Raw genomic sequence first — 26965 nt, forward strand, 5'->3', positions numbered from 1 at the left:
TGCAAAAAAAGACGAAGAGGAAGAGGAAGAAGGAGGAGGAGAAATAATTATCCCTCTAGAGTGAGTACCAGCAATGACCAAGAGAAAGAGGACTTTTTTTAAGAAAGGAAAGGAAGGAAGTGAGAGAGAAGAAAGGAAGGATAGATGGATGGATGGAAGGAAGGAAGGAAGGAAGGAAGGAAGGAAGGAAGGAGCGAGCCTGTTAAGGAATCCTTTGCCCTGGGAGCTTTCCCTCCACCTTCAAACTGAAGTCTTTGTAAATGAGCCAGGAATGTGTTGAACCCGTCCTTTGACACTCGTCAGTTCTTTATTTTTGTTGAGCCCCGCTACTGAGACCAACAATGGCCTAAGACCAAAGCATTTTTAATTTTCTAAAACAATACAGGATCCTTTACAAATTTACAATACAGGATCCAGTTGTGGAATTTCATAAATCTGGCTGAAGGACTCACACTTCTGTACAATAATCGTTTAGGAAGTTAATTGAGCAGGCCGACCCCCACCCCCGGGTACCACTTCAAACCTCCGGCCAGGCTTGCCGGTGTTTGCATTTTAATAAACATCCCCAGAGCTCTGCCGGGCGGGCATGGGCCCCAGAGGCCGCCAGTCTGAGAAAGGTCACCCTTCGTGCTGTCTATTTCATTATTTCCAATCACAGAGCACTTCCCCGTGGCTGCCGCAGGTTTCTGAAGATCAGCTCAATTTCTTCTTTCTTTCCTCCTATCACCATCTTCTTCATTTCCATCTCTGGGAACCCAATCAGCCCACCAATTCACAACTTGTATTTTGAGAGTCGTATTAAGTGTTTATCTACAGAAATCCAGAAATAGGTTGGTAGGGGGGAAAAAAAACTTAAATCCTCCTTCCTCTCTCATTGCCAGAAGTTATATATTTCACAGAGGAGACTTGGGCAGCTAAGACAAAAAGCTCTTGTAGGAAGAATAAAGTTGAAGGAAATTATTTCACCTTCTGGGCTGCAATTTCTCATCCACAACTTAATAATTGGCCCTGTCCGGTGTAGCAGCCACTAGTCACATGTGGTTATTGAACAGCAGAAACGTGAGCAGTCCAAAGAGAGATGTGCTCTAAGTATAGAGCAGGCACCAAGTTTTGAAGACTTTGTATAAAAAATAGCATGAAAAAAATTTAAAATATCTCATTAATACTTTTTATATTGGTTCTACATTGAAATTATATTTTTAATATTTGGATTAATATACATGGATTTTTTAATTAATTTCACTTGTTTCTTTTTCCTTTTTTTCAACTGTGCCCCTAGAAAACACAAATTAGAAATGTGGTTCGCATTATATTTCTATTAGACAGTGCGGACCAAAAAGTGCACCATCCAGTATGGTAGCCACTGGTCACCAGTGTCAGCTTAAATCATTTACATTTAAATTAAATTAAACATTCAGCCACACTCACCGCCTTTCAAGCTCTGAGTGGCCACATGTGGACTGCAGCTGCCATGTTTAATGATGCAGACACAGAACATTCCCATCTTTACAGAATGCTCTCCTGCACATCCACATCGCTGACCTGGTAGTTTCTATATTGCTTTAAATATTTTTAACTCTCTGTCCTGAGTTCAGTTGTATGAATTTATATTGGAAATTTCACTCTCTAGCCCGGTGGGGCCCCACGGGACCGGAGAGTTTAGAGAAAGCAGAGCTGGTCAGAGCCAGTCAGAGCCGGTCAAAGCCTGAGAGGTGAGGGGCAGTGCCTGAGCCTCCACTAGTGGCCAATTTGGTGCCTTTAAGGAAACACCCAAAGGCAGAGATGAGGCTCTCAGTCGGCCTGAAATGCTCTCTCCCTTATCTCTTTCTCCTGGGACCACTGCCCACAGCAGCCCCTGTACAGGGGTATCCCAGACCCTCACTCCCTCCTACTCACTGGAGGACAGGATGCGGGCTGTGTCCTAGTTCAACACTGCGCCCCAGCCTCCAGGGCTCCAATGTGAGTAAATGAATAAATGATGATTTAAAAAATCTTTGTTCTGGGTGGGGAGGTACAGCTTAGTGGTAGAGAGTCTGCCTAGCATGCATGAGGTCTTAGGTTCAACCCCCAGTACCTCCATTATAAATAAATAAACAAACAAATAAGCAAACAAACCTAATACCCACCCCTCCAAAAAAACCACCTTTGTTCTGAACACACTAATCGGCCTATTTATGATCAATCATAACTCAGTCTTCTTATACTGTCAAAGACCCTCCTGATACTTAAATACTGATGACATTTTTGTAATAAATTTGAAAGAATGGAGGGGATTCCTGTAAGATACTAGCAAGGTCTAGGAAGTGGTGCAATTCCGCATAATGGAATCCACACACTCAGCGAGCACTTCCTTCCGGACCAGCATGTGAGCTGGTGACTGAGCACAAGACGCTGGAGGGCAGGACACAGCGCCCGGCCTCATGCTGGTCTAAACCTAAACCCTTAGGGATCTTTTATTACCACAATTTAAAAATCCATTTTTTCTCTCAGAAGACACTAGGTACAAAGCACACAAAGATCTGGGTCCAAAAAATAAAGACAATTGGCAGAAAAGACTTCATGTGTTCAGAAGCAGGAAGGTGAATTTTTTTTAATCTACTGCACATGAAAAACTTATCAAGATTCCAAGCGAAGGAAAGGAGGAAGCGGGTACAGATACACTGGGGCTCTTTTTATAGTACTGGAGTGTGAGGATGTTAATTAAAGGAATCTCAGAATCGGAGATGATCTGAAAAAGGAAGGAGGGAGAATTTAATTTTAGGTGTTGTTTCATCAGGTTAAAAAAAAAAAAAGACAGTTTCATGAGTTACTTGCGGAAATTCTCAGGGACTTCATGGGCCCCCAGAAAAGCTCCAGTTGAAACTGTAAAGTGAAGGAGTTCATGCCAGTTTCTCGCCCCAGTAAAGGACCTTAACGGTGAAGCACAAGTGAGCAAAGCTCAGGACGTTAAAAGAACGTAACAAAATGTTGGGGATCATCTGACTGGTATTCTTTTTGAAGAATGAGCAGCACTCATCCACTTTTTAAAACAGAAGCTAAAAAAAAAAAAAACCAAGACACCAGCAGAACTTGGCTGTTGTGCACACTGGCTCAGGAAAAAGGTCTCCAAACCCAGCCTCGGTGTGGTTCCCAGTATCCCACGTGAGCCTTCATCACATCACTGTCCTTCACGTCTGCTGAATAACTGTACAACAAGCAACTGGGGACCCCATTCTTCTCCGCGGGCTTACCTGCAACCTCTCTAGTCCCCTTCATGCCCTGGAGGGGAGGCGTTCCTATTTCTGTCTGGCAGATGCAGAAGCTGAATCACAGGACGGTTAAGCAAATCGTCCACCAACACTTAGTAGGAGAGCTGGGTCCTGAACCCATCGGTCTGCCTCCAGGTCAAGCCGTTTGCACTACGCCCCTTAGGACAGCAAGTAGAAGCATGAAGTGGGCATAAGATGCGTCCGAGGGAATCCAGCCAGACCTGTGGACGGGCACACTCACTCTGCTTCCAAGCTAGACGCGCCCCGTGCCCTGAGAGCCAGCTGGAGTGACTCTAACTGGTCCATACCCATGGCAACCTCAGTCCTTGAGCTGCAGGCGGCAGAAACCTACTCCAGCCAACAAAAGCAACGGGATTTTCTTGAAAGTCTACCTCGGAGTCACAGAACTTGTGAGAAGGCTGCAAGGCAGAGAGTGGACAGGTCTAGACTGGACAGCTGAAACGAAGAATATCTGGGTCTTGGGTCTCTTTGTGCTTCTGCTCAGACTGTCCTAGCGTGGGTCAGAGCATCCACTAGGGAAGAGAGAACAGATTATTTTGTTGTTGGTGGTTAGGTCCTTGTCTCACTGCAGAAAGAATTCAGAGACAAGACACGGAGGTTAAGAAAGTAAAGTGAGGACTTATTAAAGGATGGATAGGACACTCTCAAGGCGGGAGCGACAGGCTCAGGCGAGCGGCCGCGCTGAGTTTCTTTGGCAAGCTGGTTACATAGGACGTAAAAATGAATGGTTGGAATATTCACTGGGGAGGGAAGGGACTGGGGTCTTATTCCCAGATTTCCATCCCAGCTCCACCTTCCAGTGGGGAGGAGGGATTTTTGTCCTTATTGAGTCTGGATCGGAAGTGTTACGGCCTCGGTGCATGATGGGTACTTCAAATCTGCAAGGCTAATTTTATTATAATGAGGCCATAATGAGCAAATTTACACTCGGACACTAGAGATTTCTGCCTTTCCCCACGTTTCTTTGTCTGCCTCCAGGACACCTGTCACCCCAAAATGTGTGATTTCTTATCAGCCCCGAGGTTCCTGCTTTTCTGTCTGCCCAAGGATCCCTGTTGTTCACATGATGTATGGCCTTCTGCCATTTGGCCTGGGCCCCCCTTTCTCTGCTCATATCTAGCTCTCTCTCTGCTCTGACAATTTCCTTAAAAGAAACCACGTGCTGGTAGCTGGGCCTCCGTGTCCCACAACCCCAGGGGGTCCATTCATACGGACTGTAACAAACGGTCGGCCCTGGGTTGTAGGCCGACCAGGACCACAGGCAGCACCCCCGCACCGCTGCTCTTTTAGGCACACCGCCCACACGCTCCGCTTACTCCTCACACAGTCAGCTCTCTAGCCGGATGCTGTGTCTTCCCCAGCTGCCCTGGGAGACCCCTAAGTATACACCCAGGACTATAAGACTTCTGCTTCTGATACCACATCACACAGAGCAACAGTTTCAGTGAACCTCTTGCTTATACCCACAACCAAACATATGTTTCTTTTTAACAATGAATGGATCAGTATATTGAAAGCAATGAACTTCCATCTGGCACCCACCATGTGTTTGTGTTATCCCCGCAAGGTACTAGGGAGCGACCACCGGAAGGAAGGGTAGCTACGTTAAGGATATGGGCATTTAACAGACGCCAAAGGCTACACTGAGAGCAGGTCTCCTGGTAGAAGTTCAGGTCTCGGCTGGCTCCAGGGAGGCCTTTTTAAAGGAGATTATCCTTGTGCCCCTGGTATTGTTCCACGTGAGCGGCTGCTTGGGCACCAGTCACAGAGCCCCTGGCCCCGCCCCTTTAACTGGGGAGAGTTTGGTCTGTCTCCAAATATTAACTGAGCATCTGTTAAGTGTCAGGTGCTGTGTGAGGCAGGAAGTCGCTGTACCAGTAAGAGAGCCCAGTACCCAGCGCCATCCATAAACCAATGAGCATCTGTTCTCCGGCATCCTCCTCCTCCGTCCCTCCGCCCTCATCACCAGATTGGCTGCTCCGAATGGCTCCTTCCCTCGTCCAGGCTCCTGCGTCAGCATACCCCAGGCGTGGATCCTTCCAGCGGGAAGTGGATTACAGTAGCAGGAGCAAAAGGAAGTTGGTTGGCAGGCCCGTATCCCGGCTCTGGACCTCTGCTCATTCGATAACCTCATTCAATAACCATACATTGCACCCGTGCTCTGCGTTAGACTCTGGGCAGTGGGAGCCTCTACGACACATTTCTGTCCTTACCTTACACAGACTCTCAGCTGCATTCAACACAGTTGCTCCAGTGCCTTCCAGACATTGTTATTAGTGCTTTATGTTGATGAACTTTCTTTATTCTTCACAGCTCTGTTATTGTCATTATTATACCCATCTTAAAAATGAGGAACCTGTGGAGGAAGGGTTTAGCTCAGTGGTAGAGCGCATGCTAGCATGCATGAGGTCCTGGTTCAGTCTCCAGTACCTCCATTAAAGAAATAAATAAAGCTATTCCCCACCCCACCCCACCCCTCCGACCGCCACCAATGAAAAAACAAAGGAAAGTGAGCACAAAGAGATAGTAACTGTCCAAGGGCAGGCAGCCACTGGAAGCGGTCTTAGGATTTAGCCTCGCCCAGCCCAGCGCCAGCCTGGCCTCTTGGCCATCACTCCACCTGCCTAACTCCCATTACCTGCGTGTCTCCTTCCAGCATTTTTTAGGACCGAGATGCATTCTCGCTGCATGGTTTCCATACCGTCAGTCTCCTCATTAGAACACCTGCGACGTGAGGACTGACACCTTCTCGTCCATCACTGGCTCCCCGGGGCACAGTGGGCACAGATAATAGAGTGAATCACTTTTGTCTTAAATGATTGAGTGACATTATGTGTGTTTTGTCTCTTTTCCAGAGCAGATTTATTATGCCGGCCCTGTCAATAATCCTGGATTCGAAATTCCCGTGGTAAGATTTTGCTTTTCTGTTTTTTGTTTCTTGATTATTGTATTGAGCAGTTTCTTGAAGGAGGAGATGCAGAAGAGGATGGGGGCGGGAGAGAGAGGAGAACAGAGGAGGAAGAGGAGGAGGTGGGAATTAAGCTGACATCTCAGAGCTTTTGTGTCGGCCAGCACTAAGGAGACCCTTTCTCAGCGAAGCTGCCCCCTCATCTTGGGCACTAATGCTTGACACGTGGGTTTTGGCATTTCGGTGTTTAACACTTTTGTCCTGGAGCATCCTCTGGGAAGACACCTCCCACTGAGGAGGATGCCAGTGGCCTGTCCTGCGGGATGTCTAGGGGACAGCCGGGTGGCTAGAGCTGTTGGGGGCAGGGCGAGGGAGGCAGCCAGTGGGAAGCTGGCTTTCCTCTAGTATTGTGAAACTTTCTGTCTTGAGCTCCAATCTGACTGGGGTTGCCAGATGAAATTCAGGACACCCTGTTAAATTTGAATTTCTGATAAACAGCAACTACATGTTTGTACAAATATGACCCATCTAATATGGTTCAGAGAAAAATAAGAAAAACACAGCCGGGAAAGCCTAAAGGTCCCTCAGTTACTGTCCTTGCACAGTGGTCACCAACTAAATGAAATGCCCACGACTTGCACATGGACCAGGGAGGCCCACAGATAAGGTACACTTCTCCACTAATTCCTTTTTACTCAACATACTGTGACTTTAAGAAACGGCTGAATTCCAGCAGGTCCGACATAAGCTGTCCATTTTCCGCACGCTGCTCCCGAGGCCACCCTATGGAACAGCAGCAGAAGGGTCACCAAAATGTGACAATTTTAACTATTTGGTTTTCAGCTCCATTCTTCCAATCTTTCAAAACCTGTGTGTGAGTCTAGAAAAGTATTTCCTTCATAAAGAATCTGCCGAACTTTGTTTCATCCCTCTGTATGCTTCCTTTCTGTCCCAGCCTCTGGGGTCTCCTGTTTAAAGCCATCAAGCCTTCAGGCGGTCTTGGACTTTGCGCTGGTGTTGCTCTGACAGCTGGGAGGTGTCCAGCCTTCCCTTCCTTCTCTGAGTCCTCCTCCACAGACTCTTCAGGAGAATATGACAGTTTTGCAAACCCTCTTCCCGTCTAGGATGTGAGGCTGAATGTCTCCCAGTAAGATTTTTCTTCAAATCTTTGCCATTTGAATGCTTTTTCTTTCCCCTTTTTCCTTTGGACACCCCCACCCCCACCCCCCCGGGCTGGAGAGCGACTTAAAATTTGCAAATAACTGATTTTTGTCTTGCACTATTGACTTTATTTTTAAAACCAGTTATCCTTAGCAACTGCTCGGAAACAGAGGGGAAAGAACTTAGAGTCTCAGGATCCCTTTGAAAGAAAAGTAGCAGAGATGTCAAGAGCTGTACTGCAACCACCCAGGATGCTTGGGTGGGTCCACCGCCTGCCTCCGAAGACCACCAGCAGGGCTCCCTGGGATGCGGCCCAATGTGAGGCCGAGACAGTGGCCAGCTCGCCTGGCCCCGGGCCTGCTTGTTTAAACATCTGCAGACGCTCTCTGCCTGGCCCTCCTATCTCTTCCTCTTCTGAGGCCGGCGCCCGGGAGGCAGAAATCCGGCCAGCCCTGCCCTGCCCCAGGCAGGCCTGACAAGGGAAAGAACTGGAGGGGACACATGTGACCTGTCACATATGCAGCAGAGACAGCTGGAGGCCTTAAGCCTAACTTGGGCTCCCACGCTGGCCCAAGACCAGCTCAGTCAGCCCAGAGGCTCCGGGCCGACAGCCAGCCTGCCAGGCTCGGAGACTTTGCTTCCTAATATGGGACAGAAATGGTGCAAAGACTTCTGGTTTTAAAAGACCTACCCGGGATCGCTCCCTACTCCTCCCACCAAATCCCCCGAGATGAGCTCTGTGCTAATTCCATCCCCGCGCGGCCACAGACTTTCCCGCGCAGCAGTCAGTCTGCAGGGCCTTGGTATTATTTTCTTTCAACAACACAGCCGGCCCCTTGGTTGAAGTCCTGCCTGCAGCAGGCATCCACCTGTGACGGCTGCATTCTGACTTCGAACCCAGAGGCCCTTTGGGCGCCCAAAGCGCACGGACAACTTGCAGGTACAGCCCGAACTCAGCCTCAGTGCAGAGGGCACAACTCCTAAGTCGCAAAGCCAGGGCTCTCCTCAGCTGCAGAAAGGCCGCTGCTTCTGCCCATTGTCCCTCCCCTGTCCCCCTTGTCCTTCTAGCTTGTCCCTCCTCCTGCCTGCAGACGGGCACCATTGCCTGAATCCTCTTGCCCCTTAAACCAGAGTACATATACCTTCTAATTCGTGATCCAGAACCCCTTCCTGATAAAGCAATGACGAAAACTTCAGTTGCTTTTCAATAATTTTGCGTGGTGTGCACTTCAACACACAGGGAAGTGGTTAAAAGTAATCACAGACACAGGCAATCTATAAGGAAAAAGAATATGAAAACGAATATATATGCACATGTATGGCTGAAACATTACGCCGTACACCAGAAATTGACACACTGTAAACTGACCATACTTCAATTTTCTTTTAAAAAGTAAACGATGGTGATAATGCGGATGGTGATGATGAAACACCGTCAGATGCAAACGGGAGCTGGTCTTTACTCAGAATTAATTCTCTAACTTTTACACTGTGGGTTGAAGTCCTAACACTGCCTCTGAAATCACAGCTGCTTGATACTTGAGCAGACTCACGGGAACCTAGACCGTCACAGAATCTTCGGGGTGAGGGGTGCCTTAGGTCACTCTCATCAACCCTCACACCCAAGACGTCTTCAGTGTTGGGGAACCCGCTTGCTCCTGGACCTCTGCTAATTGCTGGAAAGTTCTCTTCTAACCAAAACCACTTCTCATGCAACATCTACCCAGTGGTCTGATTTAGCCCTTCCCTCCGGCTTATGCAGATTGAACCCCTTTCCTTCCCCGGGTGACAGGCTCGTCAAAGATGCTCCAGGAGTTTCTTGAGCGTCCTCTGCCCTGCTTACCGCTACCTCCACCACCCAGAGTGTTTCTCCAGAGAGTCTGCAGACACGACACCCCCGCGTGGCCGGTGGGGCTGGACAGGGCTTCAGCGATGAACAACACAGACGTGGCTCGGCCCTGGGTTCCTCCTGCAGATCCACATGCAGCCTGGCTGCCAGCTGGACCAAGGGAGTCCTCTACGGACTGTCATGGCCAGAAAGGGAAAACCTAAAAGGCAGGGATTCTTTTCCTAGGAGCGCGCTTTGGTTTCATGCAGTTGAATCTGGCTCCCTCAGCTGACTTCTCCATCTCAGAAAATGACATTTTAGCCTTCTTGCTACTCAGGCCAGAACATTTGGAGTCATCCTTAACCCGTCTCTTTCCCACCCTCATGGGTTTCCCCAGTAAATCACATCGGCTCTTCTTTCAAAATCTATCCAGATTCCCACCCCTCTCCCTATCCCCACCGCCCTCTCCAAACCTTTGCCATCTCCCACCTGCCTTGTTACTGCCACCGCCTCGTCCCTGGTCCTACTCCTTCCTGCCTCTCCCCTGCAGTCTCTTCCCAGCAAAGAGCCAGAGGGCCCCTGTGGACAGAAGAGGCCACTCCGTAGCGAGGAAGCAGCAACCCCACCACGGCGAGCGAGGACCTCCCTGACCTCATCCCCTCTCCCCGTGGGTCCTCTCCCCATAGACCCATGAGCCTCCTCACTGTCCCTGCAATGCAGGGCCGCCAACCCCTGGACAGTGTGGAATGCTCCCGCATCCCCTTCAGGTTTGCTCAAAGGTCACCTTCTCAGGGGACCTGCCTTCGCCACCCTAGTTAAAACTGCAAACCAGCACCAGCCCCCCACCACCCCCTGGGCCACCCAGCATCCCCACCCGCCCCTTCCCTGTGGGACTTCCATCTGAAATGTGAGATGTTCATCTGGGCTGTCCCTCCCAGCGAGCCTGGGAGCCCCCAGGGGTGCGGATCATCCCCCGAGGTTAGCACAGAGCCTGTGCAGGGCAGAGCTGCACACCACCTGCGGGACGTCGATGCCTCTGTGGGTCACACACCTCCCGCTTTCCCCGCACCCCTCCAGGGAGAGTACCAGGTCCTGCTGGAGCTCTACAACAGAGACCACTCCACCGTGGCCTGCGCCAACGCCACCGTCACCTGCTCCTGAGCATCTCCAGGCGCCACCAGCTCTGTCTCCGGAGAACCACAGCCCCTCCCGCTGAACCTGCCATGAGGAAGGACCAGTTGACAGCAGAGGAAGGCTCCTGGAAGGTGCAGGCACCGATCTCAGGCCCAGGACCAGAGGTCCCCAGACTCCACAGATGCAGTGATGCCCCCAAGGACCTGCTCCTTAGGAACTCCTGGGGGTCGCCAGGGTCTCAGGGTCCGTCCTCCTTCCCCAAGTGCTCGCCTGACAACCGCTCTCTGCTTTTCAGCTCCTGGGGGGCCCTTCTTCAGTCACCCAGAATAAAGAAACCAGCCCACAATTGTGCCTTGTGTTCTGTTCGAAGTCTTAGTACAACCCTGAGAGCTATAACGTTAATTTCCTCCGCATCCAGTGCTGGCCGCTGCCACAGAGGAAGTGACGCTGACAGATTCAGGACCATGATGGCCCGGCTGCGGTGACGGCACCGGGGACTCAGCTGCTCCTTCTCCCAGGGAAGCCCTGCCCTGGACGTGTGGGCCAGAAGCTGATGAAGCCCCACAGTGACGTCACGATCTCACCTGAACAAACTGAGTTTTAACTTCATTCCCCCAAAGCGTGGCCGTCCCGGCACCAGCGCACTGGGGCTCTCACGACTGCATTCGTTCATTCACTCGGTGAGCCACTGCCGGTCACTCCTGCACTGGGCCCTGTGAGCGGCACTTAGGATACTCTGGGGAGGAAAACAGACACACTCCCTGCCTTCATGAAGCTTGGTATCCTGAGATACCAAACAGCCACATAGCCACCAGGGGCCACATCCACGTACACACAGAGACACCTCCTTCAATGTCCTCTGTAGATGGTCAGATTGCTTGTCTGTTCCAGAGCATTTTGGGGAACCCCGTCTTCTCATGTCCCTGGATGCGCAGAACCTCATGGTGGGCCCCACCGTCCCTCCCCTCTCCCCTCCCTGCTGTCCCTCTCTTTCCAGCATCCCTGGGCCCCAAGGCTGGCCCTCTTGCTTTGGCCAAAGGGCTAGAGTCGCGAGACTGGGAGGGCTTTCTCATCAACACGTCTTTTACCACCATTAAAACCCCACCATGTTAGAGGTTAAAAGAGGAGGAAAATGCAGAGTTTAAAAACGGCCATTGCTATTAATCACTGTCTGTACATGGTTGAACTACCCGGAATAGCAGGCCGTAAATGCCTGGTGAATCGAAACCTTAAGACCAGCATCTGAAGTTTTCTGGGTTGTGGAGAGACAAAATTAGAGCAGTGACCGCGGCTACGCCCAAAACGCTCGGAGAGAAGACGTGCTGTGGCCGCGCCAGGCTCAGGGGCAAACCTCTGAGCACACACGGGTCACAGCGTTACACACCCAGACAGCAAACTCAGTGGCTGATGGGCACCACTCCCTCCAGAGAGACACGCCCTCTTTCAGTAACATCCCCATGTCCAGCAAGGGCCCTGGGCAGGCTCTGGGAGCTCAGGACAGCTGTCACAGCCTTCCCAAGACAGGGACAGGAAGGAGGGGACCAGCTCACTTTTTATTTTTCTGCTAGGCAGCTGTCCCTTCTCCTATTCTTCGCTCTTTTCTTAAAGTTCATTGACAGCGTGCATACATGTGTGTGTATTTATGTGTATTTGTGTGTGTGTATATTTGTATATTTGTGTGTATTTGTGTATTTGTGTGTGTATTTGTGTGTATATTTGTATTTGTGTGTCTATTTGTGTGTGTTTGTGTATTTGTGTGCATTTGTGTATTTGTGTTTGTGTGTATGTGTATTTGTGTTTGTGTATATTTGTGTGTGTATTTGTGTTTGTGTATGTGTTTGTGTATGTGTGTGTATTTGTGTGTGTGTTTATGTGTTTGTGTATGTGTATATTTGTGTGTATTTGTGTGTGTGTGTGTGTGTGTGTGTGTATTTGCCAGAGTTTAGATGCCACAGGTTTGGTTAAGCAGGAGTTTCCACACATGCACGAGCTGGCTCTCTCCTTCACTGAGTACACAGGAGCACACAGCAGTTACACTAAAGGTGTGATTTCAGGAAAAAAAAGTGTTTCTGCCCCCAAAACATGCCTGTCCTTAGTGTCCAGTCATGGGCCTTAAATTTCACTTGAGTTCCAATCCTGCAAGTTGAGAACGTTTTTCACTGTTTATGAGCCTCCTATTAAAAAATGCAAACAGTCCTGGCAGGAGAAGTGCCAGAAGCGTTGCTGCTGTTTAACACTCCAGCAGAACGTCGTATGTGACTAAGATGCAGCTTGGAATTGTCATCCCAGGAAGCAGGAGGTGCTAAGGGGCAGGTGGGCAACCCAAAGCACGCCCCCTCAGGCCCCTCAGGCTGTCTGTCTGTCTGTGGGCGCCTGGGGCAGGGCCAGGGCTGGGGGTGGAGAATTTAATCACATCTCGTCTTCTCATAAATGGTTTGCTACTGCTTCAAAATACAAAAAAAAAAAAATTTATATCAGTTTGATTAAAGATTATGCTGTGCCCTCAACCAAAGAACCCTCATGGAGTAAGCCAGCTTCAGTCATCTGGGGTCCACAGGCTCTTCCTTGTATTTTAAAGGAACCTCTCTCTCTCTCTCTCTCTCCATATACATACACACACACACACACACACACACACGCGCGCGCGCGTATGTATGTATATATCTTTTTTTTTAAGGGAATGCCAGTGCCCAAGGAAAGCTTTGCCCGGCTAGGGTCCAGGCAGACCCTGCAGACCCACTGGCTGGTGTGATCGCCCCCCGGGAGTGTGGTGTGGCTGTACCCAGCTCGGTCTGATCACACATACAGCTCAGCCCTGACAGCGGAGCCCCACGTGGTTCAGGAAGCAGCCGTGGTTTGCTGCAAAGGTTCCCACTGCCCTCGGTGCCTCTATTTCTTAGCCGTTCCCTCACCTCTGGCCTCCCTGAATATCGGCTTTGCCCTCAGACGGCCTCTGTAACAGCAAAGAGTCTCCCACTTGTCCCAAGTACAAAGGGAGAGAGACCTTTCTTCCAGAGCCCGGCAGTACCTGCAAGTGCGATGACTTGGGTCACATGACCAACTCCTGGCCAGTCACCCTGGCCCTGTGCTGATTGGCCGCCCTGTGTCACATGACCCACCCCCAGAGCTGGACTGGCATTGGTCCCACTGAAACCACACCACTCCCTGAAGGAAATGGGCGTTGGGAAGGGCAAAGGGAGGAAAAGGGGGAAGATGCTAGGGGTGGAAGGCATGATTAGAATTAGACGGGCCAGCTTTTCAGTTCTAACTCCCCCAGCTGTTAACTGGGCCAGTGACTTGGATTCTCTAAGCCTCTGTGTCCTCATCCGTAAGTGTCAACGATATTAACACCTGCCTTACAGAAATACCATGAGAGTCAGACGCACGGAGAATGCTCAGGACAGCGCCGGCACGTAACTCAGCGAGTGTGAGCTGTGATTACGTAGGGAGGTGCCTGCGTCTTCCCGGAATGCTGTAATAAGAACGCCGTAAGCCGGGTGGCTTATAAGCAACAGACATTTATTTCTCGCATTTTTCTCATTCACTTCTGGAGGCTGGAAAGTCTAAGACCAAGTCACTGGCAAATTCAGGGTCTGGTGAAGGCCCACGTCCCGGCTCAGAGACAGCTGTCTTTCCCTGTGTCCTCACATGGAGGGAGGCGTGAGGAAGCTCTCTGGGGTCCCTTTTAGAAGGGCACTAATCACATACTCACATCCCAAAGACCCACCCCAACACCATCACCCTGGAGGTTAGGATTTCAGCATATGAACCGGGAGGAGGTGGGGGGCACGTTCAGTCCGTAACAGGCGGGCGTGCGCCCTGGAGCTGAAGCCCTGCTCCCTCACTTCCCTGTCACGTCCGCCCACCGCACTGGGGCGCCCTTCACCTGCAAGCCCGGCTTCCCTTCTGAGTCCTGACGCGGCCCCTCGGCACCTCAATTTCTTCTAAGTGCAACTGGTTTTATTAGACCTGGGATGGGGGCGTGTTGCCTGAGCTGCGGGCTCAGCCCATGAACTCTGAAGAGAATTTAAGGGACACATTCAGGTACAAGTTTCCCCTGAAATAGAAACATTATACCAAGGCCAAAAATACCTAGGAAAGAAAATGTGTGTAATTTTTAATTAAACTTGTTTCCTGTTTAAAAAAAAAAAGATTCACATTCAAGATGTGAAGAACTAAATGTAACATCTGCAAATTTAACAGTTACATCTGCCTTCAGAAAAAAAAAAAAAAATCACCCAAAATAGCTAGTGAGAGAAGAGGCCACATCCTGATTTTAACCTGGACTCGCTGGGGAGAAAAAGCTTGTTATCCCAGCAGTTCAGTTTGAATCAGCTGCACTTTCTCAGTCGCCCTTCTCAGACAAATTCCCCGTCTAGTTTCCTGGGCCCTCCATCTGGCAAGCAGGGGCCCCGAGGAGCTGGGAAAGCGCTCTTTGCCATCTAGTTTGTAAATAACTTCAGTTGTTCCATTGGAACTGAAGCCTTCAGCTGCCTTCGAATGCACCAGCCTGATTTTCTTTTCTCCTCTAACCCGGCTTTCCTTTGCGTGACAAAACCAGATTCTTTCCTCCAGGATCTTAGTCTCCTCACTCCCGAGGAAAAGAACGTGTGCATCGATGTTATTTCAGCTTAAAAGAATAATTTCTTCCTCCAACTAATATTTTCATGGATTCTCCGAAACCCAACCAAGGATGGAAGGAAAGAAAACATCCTTGCCACGCAAGCCTGTTCCATCTATTATTTATTCTGGTTTCTCTTCCTCTTCTTCTAATCAGAAATGGTGGAAGAAAATTTGAGAGGGGGCCAGAGGATGTTACTGATGTGATCAAAGGGACACAGCAAGGTTTCCACAGAAAGGTGGACTAAAACGATTAAAAATATGTGATATAGAAAGACAACTGGGAAGGCAGAACAAGAAAAATAGTAATAGCAGTTGTTTAAAAGCTCACAATTATTTCAGCATTTTCTAGGCTAGGTTTCTCACCTGCACCTCAGTACTTCATCTCAGTACCAGCCCACGGTTCCCAGGTAAGGAAGTCAGCCCCCACTTCCCCAGGCTCACGGGTTCAGCAGCGAGGATTCGAAGCTGCCTGACTCCACCCCAGCCTCTCGCCATCTGACGCTGCCTTGGCTGGCTGGCTGGAGACTACAGAGTGAGGAGCACCGTGTGGTGAGGGCTTGCAGACGGTGTCAAGCCAAGCAGCAAACAGGCTAAAAACACAAGGTAGAGTAAAAAAGTGTCAGATTAATTCACTGATGAGAACACTCCCCCTCCACCACCACCACCACCCAAAAAAGACCGTGGATGCTCACAAGGAGTATCCTGATTTGAGTTCCATGATCTGGAGGAATGCCACTCTGCTTTTCAACCAAAAAAAAAAAAAAAGACTTTGATCATCTGCAGTCAAACTCACGCAGATGAGTGGACCAGGCTTTATCATGTTGAGTCTCCTCCCTCCCTCCCTCTCTCTCTTCTTTCCTTCCTTCCTCCGGTAAATCTTTATTCAGCACTGACTACTTGCTGGCCACTGTATTAAACAGAACATAAAATATAGAACAGAGAATATAAAAATGAATAATAAACAATTCCTGTCCGAAATCCACTTACAGTTCAGGAAAAGGGAGGAAGGAAAGTACTGAAGGTCTCCTAGGATGGGGAGCCTGTGGTAAGTCACAGAAGAGGAGGATGAACAAACGTGGGTTTGGTGGGGATGACACACGGGTTGGCTTCATGGTGGACGGAGCACGTGAGCTGTCAGGATGGGTGGGACTTTAGCAGTCCCGGCGCCCACGGCTGGCGCCGTCTCAGCTTTGGTTGCTCAGCTGTCAGCCCTGGTGGTTCATTCCCAAGGACCAGGACAAGCTGCATTTCTGCCATTAGAACTGTTTCAGACAAAATAAAGTATAAAATGACAAAGGCTTTTGCCCAAGCACAGGCTTTTTTGTTAATACTAAGTTGTGACTCCAGGAGCTCAACAATTTAGCAGGTGTTTTTGTTTTCCCTTTTCTTTTATTTTGTTTTAAATTCTTATTTTTTATTGAAGCGTAGTTGATTTACAATGCTAGTTCCAGGTGTACAGCAAAGCAATTCAGTTTTATATATATATATATATATATATATATATATATATATATATTCAGATTCTTTTCCATTATAGCTCATTATAAGAAACTGATCATAGTTCCCCCTGCTGTACAGCAGGTCCTTCCTGTTCACCTGTTTTATATACAGCAATGTCAGTAGGTGTGTACTGAGGTCAGCTGTGGGCCCAGATCTCACCCAAGTCCATGCCCCTACCAGAGCCCCAAACTTTGGAGACACAAACAAACATTCAGACCTCACACTGATCTCCATTCTTCTTTCTCTCACTTCATTTTTGGCAATGAAATGAAAGGAATGGAAAGACAGCTTAACACAAAACTGCTCTACTGAAAATTAATTATCCCAACCACTGAAAAGAAAGGTTAATTATGTAATGTGACAGAAGCACTAAACATCACTCCCACAGCAATCGGATTAGCACGTGCCAATGTATCAAATTAACACCTTGCACACCTTAAATTTGCACAATGTAGTATGTCAATATACTCAATTTTTTTTTAAAAAGTAAAAAAGGAGAAAAATCCCTGTATTATTCACCTGCCCACGTCCGCAGCAAGTAGTAATGACTCTCTCTGCCAATCTGGGTGACAAATGTCATATCTGGAGTCATTTAGAAGAACAAAGGTGCTTTTCACTCCTGCCTCGTTCCCTGGTCACAATCCTTCATCATCATATTGGATTTGCCCATTGTTGCCTCCCAGGGTATCAGACCATTCGTTTGTCTGAGTCGAGGGGTTTTTTCCCTTCACTTTCACAGCCTGAGGGCTGTCTGTCTGCAGTTGTTTGGTTTTTGTTCAGTTGTTTTCATTGGGTTTCAATATTTTGTTCAACATTGTACGTGTTTTGACTGCACTATTTCACAGCCACATTCAGGCTTCCAGAACCCGGGGCTCGGGAACAAGCCCCTGAGGGCACCTCTGGATGCTGGGGCTCACCTGCTCTCCCGCTCAGGGGCGCATTCCCAGAGGCTGGAGACATACAGCCCTAAAAACTGGGAATTAAAAACCAGCACAACTGTAGAAGGAAACCAACCCTCCTCGTAGCAAAGGACACCGTGTCAACTCCTCCGGCTGTTTCGGGGCGGAGCGGTGACGTCGGCCCCGCCCTGGGGGCGAGCTCTGGGGGCGGGGGCGGGGGCGGGGTGGGAGGAGGGCCTGGCGTCCCGGGGCCCCACCCAGCCCCGCGCATGCGCCGCCGCGCCTCCGGGACAGAGAGGCGGCAGCCAGTCTGCGCGAGGAGCTGACTCACCAGGGGTTCCGGGCCCCCAGGGTGCTCTGTGGGGGCCCCCCTGGCAGTGGGATACAGGGTGTGACACAGCAGAGCAGGGCTTGCTGCACGAACCCGGGGGACCCGGCACAAAGCGGGGAGGGGAGAGCCAGGCCTGGGCCCGGGCGCCCTGCTGCCCCCATGCCGCGCCTTCCTGCAGCCTGAGAGCTTGGAAAACGGCCCGGGGGAGGTGCCCGAGAATGAGATAGGAAAGCACTGCCCTTCTGCTGACAGAGGATCCAGAAATAACACGGAATGTTCGGAGAGTCCGCAGAGATTCCCTAATATGCAAGTGGAGGGATCCGTCCGTGACCTTTGATGCAGTGGTTGTCGTCAGAGCGTCTTTATAGGAACCTGGGGATTGACACCTAAGACGTTCCAGCTTTGCTGGTGGGCAGGATTCCCCTCCCCCAGAGCCACTCCGGGATAGGAATCTCATTTCCTCACCAAGCGCTCCCTCCCCACCTCCTTCTGTTTCTCCAGGGACACGGGGGAGTCCTCTTGGACCTCCTGTAACCTCCGCACTGTCCTCATTTGATTGTTTTCCGTCTGCTGGACGACAGGCAGGATGTGCTGCTCCTGCTGTGAAGAGTCCCTTCCTCACCCTCCTCCTTGGGATAAGCATTAGACTCTCATCTCATGTCTGTCTTTGTTCTGGACTGAGCACCCCCTCACCCCCTACAGTTCACCTCACTCCCAAAGCAAATATGCCGGGGCTGGGTGGGGGTGGGTGTTGACTGGAGAAGAAACACCAAACTCTCAGTAACTTAAGAAGTATTAGACCTCTATGTAGGTGATAAGAGTGAAATATATAGGAAACATGGTCCTAGCTACAGGCAGTATTTATAACTAATAGTTATTCGCTAACCGCTTGGAGCTTTTTTCGGTCCCTTCCTCTCCAGGCTCCACAAAAACCAGATACCAGTTCAACCTCAGGGTCATGAGCCAAAAGCCATATAACAAAGTTTCAGACTAGCAAGTTAACTGGGAGGTAGTAATTAAGCTAATGAGAATACAATTAGAGTTTCCATTGGATCCACTCTAACTATGATAAGGACAAGCCTTCCAATGTATAGAACAGGCTTTATTTCAAAAAACAAATGCCTTGTCCTGTAGCCAGACCAACGCCAGGCCTGGGAGTCCCACTGGGATAGATGGCACCTTTGAGTGCCCCTTCCCAGGGGAACCAGATTCATTACTTATCTCTTGGCAAGAAGATGACACCTTTGTGCAAAGAAAAGGGGTACCGATCCTCTGGGCAGACACATGACTTAGTAAGTGAGCACATGCTGGATTTCAGTCTCCAGTCTCCTCTTGTGCAGTCAGCAACCTACACAACCTTACCCAGTGACTCAAGCCAAGCTTTGGAATCCTCTCCCGCCGCAAGGTGTATGTTCCAGAAAGAAGGCTAAATAACAAGAATATGCTGCCTCAAGAAGGCATCAGTCTCTGCCCCTTGATTGGTGGTCCCTGATCTCACCTTCACCCCACCCTACCCAGTCCCCACTCACCTCTACCAACCAACCAAACTTAGTAAGGGGGCACCTAGCTAAGACTTATTCTGGAGGCAAAACTGCTAAGTGAAACAAACACGTTGACTAACGTCTCTCTAACCTTGCTCGCTCCTTGACATTTTTCATATCGACTTGGAACTCAGCTTATTCTGTTATAAAACAGTCATTTACAACCTTGCTCCATGATCCGAAATGCCACTACGTCATTTTTGGAACATCATTCCCTCTGAGACGCTGTCTGTCTCTGGTGTCCAGGCTGGGTTAAAGGTCCACCTTGGGGCTCCCCCGCATCTTCCCCTTGGCTTCACTGTGATGTGACACTGGCCGCATCCTACCATAATTACTCATTTACTTTTTAATTGAAGTCAGTTACAATGTGCCAATTTCTGGTGCACAGCATAATGCCCCAGTCATACATATATATACATATGTACATTTTTATATTATTTTTCATTGGAGGCTATTACAAGATATTGAATGTAGTTCCCTGCGCTATACCAAAGAAATCTGTTTTTACCTATTTTTTATATAGTAGTTAATATTTGCAAATCTCAAACTCCCAAATTTATCCCTTCCCACCTCCTTTCCCCCAGTAACCATAAGATTGTTTACTATGTCTGCGAGTCTGTTTCTGTTTTGTAGATGTGTTTGTTAGTGTCTTCTGAAATTTTTTATTTGATTTTTTTTAAGAGGTACTAGGGGTTGAACCCAGGACCTCATGCATGCTAAGCATGCATTCTACCACTGAGCCATCCCCTCCTCCTCATTTACTTTTTGTCTCTGCCACGAGGACATAAGCAACCTGAGCGAGAAACAAGGTCTTACTCACCTCTAAGCAAATTCCAGGACTTGGCTTAAAATATTTGTTGCATGAATGGTCTAGGAAAGAAAGATAATGTCAGTGGTGCTCTGCTCTGGTTGGCTGCTGTAGCAAAGACCACAAACTGAGTGGCTCCGAACAACAGAAATGTATTGTCCTACACTTCTGGAGGCCAGAAGTCCACAATCAAGGAGTCAGCAGGTCCCTGCTCCCTCTAGAGGTGCTGGGAAGAATCACTCGGTGCCCTTCCTAGATTCTGGGGACCCCAAGTGTTCCTCTGCTTGGAGACGCATCACCCCAATCCTCTGTCTTCACATGACCTCCTTCCTGTGTCTCTTCATGTCGCCTTCCCTCTCTGCATGTCGGTCTCTGTGTCCAAATTCCCCCTTTTATGAGGACATCAGTCATATAGGACCCAATAGGATTTGGGTCCATTCTAATGACCTCATTTAATTTGATCACCTCTGTAAAAGCCTTATTTCCAAATAAGGTCACATTCCAAGGTCCTGAGGGTTAGGACTTCAACACATCTTTTAGGGGGATTCAATTCAACTCATAACACTTAACCTACCACCTCGCCAGCATGTTCAGGAGGGTAATTTTGCTTGATCTTCATAGCAATCCCATGAAGTGGATAGTACAATTCCCATTGTTCATAATTTTACAAAACTAAGACTCAGTAAGAAAGCACAGGGTAGTAATTAGTGAAGCCAAGTTTCCCTGAGTGTATGTGACTTCAGTGCTAGACAGTCAGTGTCACGGCGAAGATGGACTTGGACGTGGGATGCAGACAGTTGGACCTTAGTCATCCTTCCAGTGCCACCTCTGGATCACGTGACTTCCATCCCCTCGTCTGTAATAGAGGGACAATAACAGAACCTAAGTTTTCCTGTCTTTTGGAGATAATAATGCAAGTAAAGCGGTTACCATCTCTGTGGTTAGCACAGAGATTGCCAAAAACCAGCTAATGTCATGTCATGTTATCACTCTAACTACATCTTCTTAAGGAGCAGCCCCAGGGACACAGCAGAACTCAGGAACGGGGCATCATCTCCGGTTTATCTCTTGTCTTGCAAAGTCCACCCACCCTCATGAAGAAGCATCTGCTTCCTTCTCAACACTTCCCTCCTTCAACTCAGATATGAGAACCTGAGCAAAACAGGAATGTCCAGGAGCAGTGGCCAGCCCAGACCGCCTCCCCTCCGCCGAGAAGCCCATCACCGCAGAAGTCTCTGCCTCTGTCCCTTCCTTGTCTCCAACCTTACTGCCACCATTTCACAAAGACGGGCAACAACCAGGCTACGTTAATGCAACCACAGATCATAGAAATTCTTTAGAGGTCCTTTCAATCAAAGGATGCCCAGGGTAAGAGAGGAGATGACTGCTGAGCCCTTTAAAATCTCCAGCAAAGCCAAGCCCACAATCTTCTGGATGGACCTTTCAGGAACTAGCAAATCAACAGTCCTAAATTTTGTGTCTCACCCAGACTCCTCCTCTTCCTTCCCTTCGTGCTGGAGCTGCCCTAAGCATGGGAGCACGTGCTGCTGAAAATCAGGTTGGAGCTAGGTCTCAGCTCCATCCCTTTGCTGTGTGGCTTTGCACAAACTGCTTAATTCTTCTAGGTCTCAGCTTCCTCACCAGCAAAACGAGAGAACAGTTCCTGCTTCACAGATCATTGTGTGGGATCCGTGACACATCAGGCTTCACAGGCAGGTAATAAACACCTCGTCTTCCCGCCCTTTGTCCCTTCAAGTCATTTTTAACTGCTTGCGTTCCGACAAGCACCTGAGGTTATATAGAACACTGGACCGATTCTAAATACAGTCAAGAAGAAAATGTGGGCTCTAAATTTGCTGATGCAACTTGTATCTTAAAAAACACAAAGGTCAGTTTGGTGAAAAAGTTCTGGACATGGACAGTGGTGATGGGTACACCGCAAAGTCAATGTACTTAATGGCGCTGAGAACTTAAAAATGGTTAGAACGGTGTATTTCATGTTATGTAGAGTTTACCAAAATTTTTTCTAACTTAAAAAAATTAAAAGGGGTTCATTCTGAGTCTATTTTTTTCATTTTATTTTATTTGTTTATTTTTTTGAGTCTATTTTTTTTTTTTTAGTGGGCAAGGAAAACAAAGTGGAACCATTAATGTTTAATATTCAACAGGCCCTTCCCAAGAACGTCACATTTTTTACAAAATGCTCACGATTGTCTGGATCTACTCAGGTTTCTCTGATCCCAAGATTTTGGCTGACGTTGATGCTATAATAAAAACATGTTCCAAGGCATTGTTTAAATTTTTCTCAAAATGCTTTGTTCTTTGTAAGGGTAGCAGTCCTTTTATCTGAGTCTGGGAGTGAATTCAGACTCTCGATGGGACAGAAAATTCTCTCTTATCAGAGGAGCGCAGAGTCTGTAACACAGAGAAGTAGCACGGCTGCCCGCACACCCCTCCCTCTCCCTTTCTCTTTTTCTAAAGGAAAGAAAAGAAGGAAGCAGGGGGCTCTGATGCAAGACTAGCAAACGAATTTGTTCAAAAACCTCAGAAAGGTGCTTATTATGGGCTTGCTTTTAAGGGCACCGTGCTAGACGCCTTCTCATAAATCAGGTCGTGTGAGAGCCACCACTACCCGGTAATGGAATGTTATCTCCACTTGAAAGATCTGTTTACTGAGTTCCAGGAGGTTAAATAAACAACCCATTTACCACGACTGAAACTGGTGTCTGGTCGGCAGTTTACGGAGAGCTACTCCTGGCAGGATCCCACTTTTACAAAGTACGGACACCAGGCGTGTAAGTCGGCCAGGGCGTCGGCCCCCGACGGGGGCTGCTGTCCGAGCTCCTCACGCCCCCGTGAAGGCCGCGCCCCTCAGCCCGCGTGCTCCGGGCCAGCGCGGCGCCTGCCTCCCCCTCCCCTGGGCGACACAGCGTCGCCCGGTCAGCGGTGCGTCTTCAGGGGGTGTTCACCGCCCCTCCCCCAGGAGGCGAGGAGGCCCCGCCACAGAGGGGGGCCCGGTGCGAACGAGGCGGGCACAGCACGCATGTCCAGGGCACTCCTGGTGTGACGGGCAGTCGCAGCAGGAGAGCCCGAAGTGTGAGCAGAGGACCCCGGGGTACCCACCTGTGCTGGTGTCCCGCCGCCGCTGCACGGAACCCCCTTCAGCTTCTGGCCTCTCACCTCATGGAGGGGGCACCCAAGATTCAGTCACGCTGTCGTCAAATCCCTCCACTGCCATGAACTCCAGCCTCTTCTCCACCTGAAAGTAAAGTGCAGTCAAACTTCAGTTTGCGAAGAATGACTGAGCTTCAAGAAAATAAAAAAAGAAAACTTCCTGAATTACACATTTGAATAAAAACACAAGTGAAGCCCTCTGCTTGTTTTACAGATGTGGCTGGGTTACAACCCTGCACTGCCAGTCAGAGAGGAAGAGAAAACGTGGTCTCTAGCTTTGGTCTCCGCTGGAGCTGGCTTCCCCCCTGCGCTCCCGCCTGCTGGACAGCAGAGAAAGGCAATGAACGTACAGACTGGTTTTCAACCTTAGTTAGATGCAGCGATTTAAGCAGTCCCTTTGGTGTTTGTCCTGGAGAGAATTTTATCTCAGTCGCCTTACTTCCATGCCCGTCTAGTGTGTGGGGGAGGAGGCATCCTGTGACCCCATGGCGGCAGAATGAAGAGGGCTGGGATCCAGGAATCCTCCTCAGTCCAGTACTTGTTTTGACCAACCCAGCCCCACCTAAGGTAGCGCTGGCCTGATCTTGCTATTGGATCTGCCCGTTTGCTGATGCCACCTGTCCTCCTGAACTTGTGGCCCATTCTTCCCCAGTGGGTCCTGGATCACAGAGTCTGCGTTCCCTGGCCAGGCTCTTACCCCTTGGCCAACTCACGGGTTTTCAGCTCCACATTTACGCCATGTGGAAAACTCGGTAGAGTTGAGAGTGCTAACTAGACTCGCTCTCAGCCCGATCGTGCCGTCCCCCGTGCTAGACCGGCCCGTGCTGGCCTGAGTCCCTGCACGGTGTCTTCCTCCAGGGCTCCGCCAGGTGAGGAGGAACAGGATGCCCCGCCCTCTGCCAGTCCCCTGTTCTGCTTGATCCGTCTGTCACCTGTGGTGCTGGTAGCTGGACGACAGGCTTTCCAGGGACTTGAAGGGTTTGCCAATTATCATGGCGCAAATACTCACACCATGTCCAATTTCAAGCTGCCAACTGTGTAACGATCAGTTTGAAAATTTTCCTGAAATTTTAACAGTCGGCTTTCAGGAGCGTCCAAGCCAGCTCCAACACACCTCTGACACCCCAGCACTCTCAGTCCCCTTCAGCATAAAAATAGAAAGTTGCAACAACAAAAAAACCACTTTTAACCAGGTATTTCTTTTGCCTCTTTTTTCACTGCTTTTCATCTTATCGTCTCCAAGGATGTTAAGGGTTGAATTTTCCCTCTTTCTTCCACCCAGAACAGTGAGCTGAAACAGGCACCCTCTGTACACTATGGAATGACCTCCAAGATCTAAGCCCCTCAGTCTTGGTTCTTGAGATGTGAAATAGGAGCAAAAAAATATTAGAAGATATTTTGCTTTTCCAAAGCCTATTGTCAGACTGTTAAAGTCTATTTTGAATGTCAGAAGCTGAACATTCTATTATTCATATTGGATCATTTCATTTCTTTTTCTTTTTTGTTTGGGGAGGTAATTCAGTTTATTTATTTATTTATTCTTGGAGGAGGTACTGGGGATTGAACCCAGGACCTTGTGCATGCTAAGCACGTGCTCTGCCATGTGAGCTACACCCTCCCTCTGGATCATTTTTATTGATGTGTCTTCAAAGTCATCAACTCTTTCCTCTATCATCTGCATGGAGCCCATTTAGTTTTTTGAATGTTGGCTACTGCATTTTTCACTTCTAAAATTCCCATTTGGTTCTCTTTTTCAGTTAGTATCTTCTATTTGTTTGCTGAGAATTTCTAACTTTTCGCTCATTTCTAAAGGGTTTGCCCTTACTTCTTGGAACATTGTTGTAATTGCTGCTTTAAATCTCTGTCAGATATTTCCAACATCTGAGACCTCTTGGCTTTGGCAAGCTGGGATTTTCCTGTTCTTTGCATTCTGAGTAGTTTTGGATTCTTTCCCGGCTGTGTTGGATATTACAGGGCTCTGGGCCTAACTTCAAGCCTGTGGGGAATGTGGCCGTTTTTGCATAGGCCGCCAGACTGCTTTGTTTCGCAGACGCTGTGGAGTTCAGGCTGCAAGTTCTGAACAGCCTTCTCCTGGTGTGCTTTAAATGGCGCCACTATTTCCAGCTTTTGCAAGTGCTATCCAGCCGTGTCTTACGTGTGTGCCACCCAGTGGACAGTCTGGGGCTGAGCTCTGGTCTACCCCATGGGTCACGTCTCAAGCTGTGTGCCATTCTGTTTAGGGTCAGATCCATGTGAGACAGCTCAGGGGCGATCCCAGACGTTCATAAACAACTTTGTCACCTTCCTGAGCTCCTTCCTCTCTGGGATCTCCCTAAGAATTTCTGACCCCCTGGAGCTCCTCTTTCCAGTCTCCAGCCAGAAAGCTGGGGCTTCATGTGCCTCACTCTGCCATACACTTGCTGCAACTGAGTCCGTGTCTGGGACCAAAGGATGGAAGAGGTTTTAAAGAAAAGCAACAAGGGTTCAACCCACCTTCTTGGGGCCACAGCTCCTCCAACTTGAGACGTGCTCTCCCTTAGAGTTTTGGGCTCCCCAGTTTTGCCACTGTCCCTGCTGCTGCCTCAGGATTGCTTAGGGGCTGAGATGCAAGAAAATGGAGAAAAGGGGGGAAAAAATGAGGATTTCTCCACCCACTCTTAGCATAAGGCAGTCCCTTCCCCACTCCTTGAGCCTGAACCTGAGAGCGTCTCCTGGGTTACAGAGCTTTTCTCTGCTGATGCTGCCTCCCTGTTTCTGGCCGCGCTGAGCCCAGGAAATAGCAGAGGGGAAGATGTACCTCCTCCCTGGTTTAGTGGCCCCTCAGACCTGCTCTTCTCCCCCAATCCACCTGCTACTATTTACTTTTCAGAGTCCTCACATCAGTGCTCCGAGCATTCTGTCCAGGTTTTACGGCTGATTTCAGTGGAGAGATTCAGTGGAGCAGTGTTTAATCTTACCCGGTTACCAGAACCACCACCGCCCCACCCGTGTAGTCAGAGAGATCTTTCTAAAGCACAGTCTAGTTACATCACTCCTCTGCATAAAGTTCTTAAATCCCCCTGCCTTGTGCCCTCAAACCCCTCCATCTGGGATGCAACCGCCTCTGTAACCCGGCCTCTCCTCCTTGCTCCAGCTTCCAGCATCCCCACCTTCCAGCATCCCCACCGTGCTGTGAAGCAGCACCGGACAGCTCGCACCTCCTGGAGCAGAGTGTTCCCACCCTCCCAGCTTTGCACACGCTGCCCCCTCACCTGGAGTGTGCGTCTCCCTCCTTGCCTGGCTGGTCTCCCACAGGTCTCCGTCGAGATGTGCTCTCTCTCTGGGGATCCGCTCCTTACCCACGAGATGGAGCTGCTTTCCCTGAAGTGAGCTCCAGCACGTCCTGTCACAGCACGAACCGCCCTGAGCCATGATCACCTGTGTATCGCTGTCTCCCGCACTCAACTGGGAGCACCTTGCAGGCGGGCACCGGGTTTCCTCCAGTTTCTAGAAGGGGGTTTGGCACTTAGTAAGTTCTGATCAATACCGGTGGACTTGAGCTGTGTCGGAACCAACCAGCCCCAGAAGTGGATTTCCTGCCCTCAAACTGCCGCCCTCTTGGTCAAGGTCCCTGATAACTACTCGTTATTTGGTCCCCTGTTAACAGTACGTTCCGCCCTGGGTCTTAGACTCCACCCTGGACGCTGGTTTGCACTCTCCAGGCCTCCACTGTTCAGAATATGGGGAGCCCCCAGATTTTCAGCCTGTCTTCAGACTCACATGACCCAGTGCTCATCCCTGAGAGGACCA

At 49.4% G+C, this 26965-nt stretch overlaps 1 protein-coding gene and 1 long non-coding RNA gene across 10 annotated transcripts in view; one reads left to right on the forward strand and one right to left on the reverse strand.

Annotated features, from left to right (window-relative positions):
* Positions 1-10646, forward strand: part of LY86 (lymphocyte antigen 86) — a 47182-nt gene extending 36536 nt beyond the window's left edge. The window contains exons 4-5 of the mRNA XM_006181095.3: positions 6125-6177; positions 10244-10646. Of these exons, the coding sequence (XP_006181157.2) occupies positions 6125-6177; positions 10244-10327 (137 nt within the window). The 3' untranslated portion in view covers positions 10328-10646. The remainder of the gene's footprint in view (positions 1-6124; positions 6178-10243) is intronic.
* On the reverse strand, positions 694-26658 carry LOC116658177. 9 transcript variants are annotated; one of them, XR_004313381.1, is made up of 11 exons: positions 26428-26658; positions 25670-25775; positions 23126-23261; positions 20015-20064; positions 15911-16185; positions 15287-15513; positions 8481-8613; positions 6882-6960; positions 5908-6028; positions 5483-5625; positions 2778-3781 (listed from the first exon to the last, which is right to left on the reverse strand). It is a non-coding gene; the product is annotated as an uncharacterized LOC116658177 (long non-coding RNA). The 9 variants fall into 9 exon arrangements; XR_004313379.1 differs by lacking the exons at positions 25670-25775; positions 26428-26658 and having other exon boundaries at positions 23126-23338; XR_004313383.1 differs by lacking the exons at positions 15287-15513; positions 15911-16185; positions 20015-20064; ... (1 more) ...; positions 25670-25775; positions 26428-26658 and adding an exon at positions 694-810 and having other exon boundaries at positions 3231-3781; positions 8481-9529.
* Positions 26659-26965: the final 307 nt, after the last annotated feature.

This window comes from Camelus ferus, chromosome 20, assembly GCF_009834535.1.
Source record: "Camelus ferus isolate YT-003-E chromosome 20, BCGSAC_Cfer_1.0, whole genome shotgun sequence".
NCBI lineage: Eukaryota > Metazoa > Chordata > Mammalia > Artiodactyla > Camelidae > Camelus > Camelus ferus.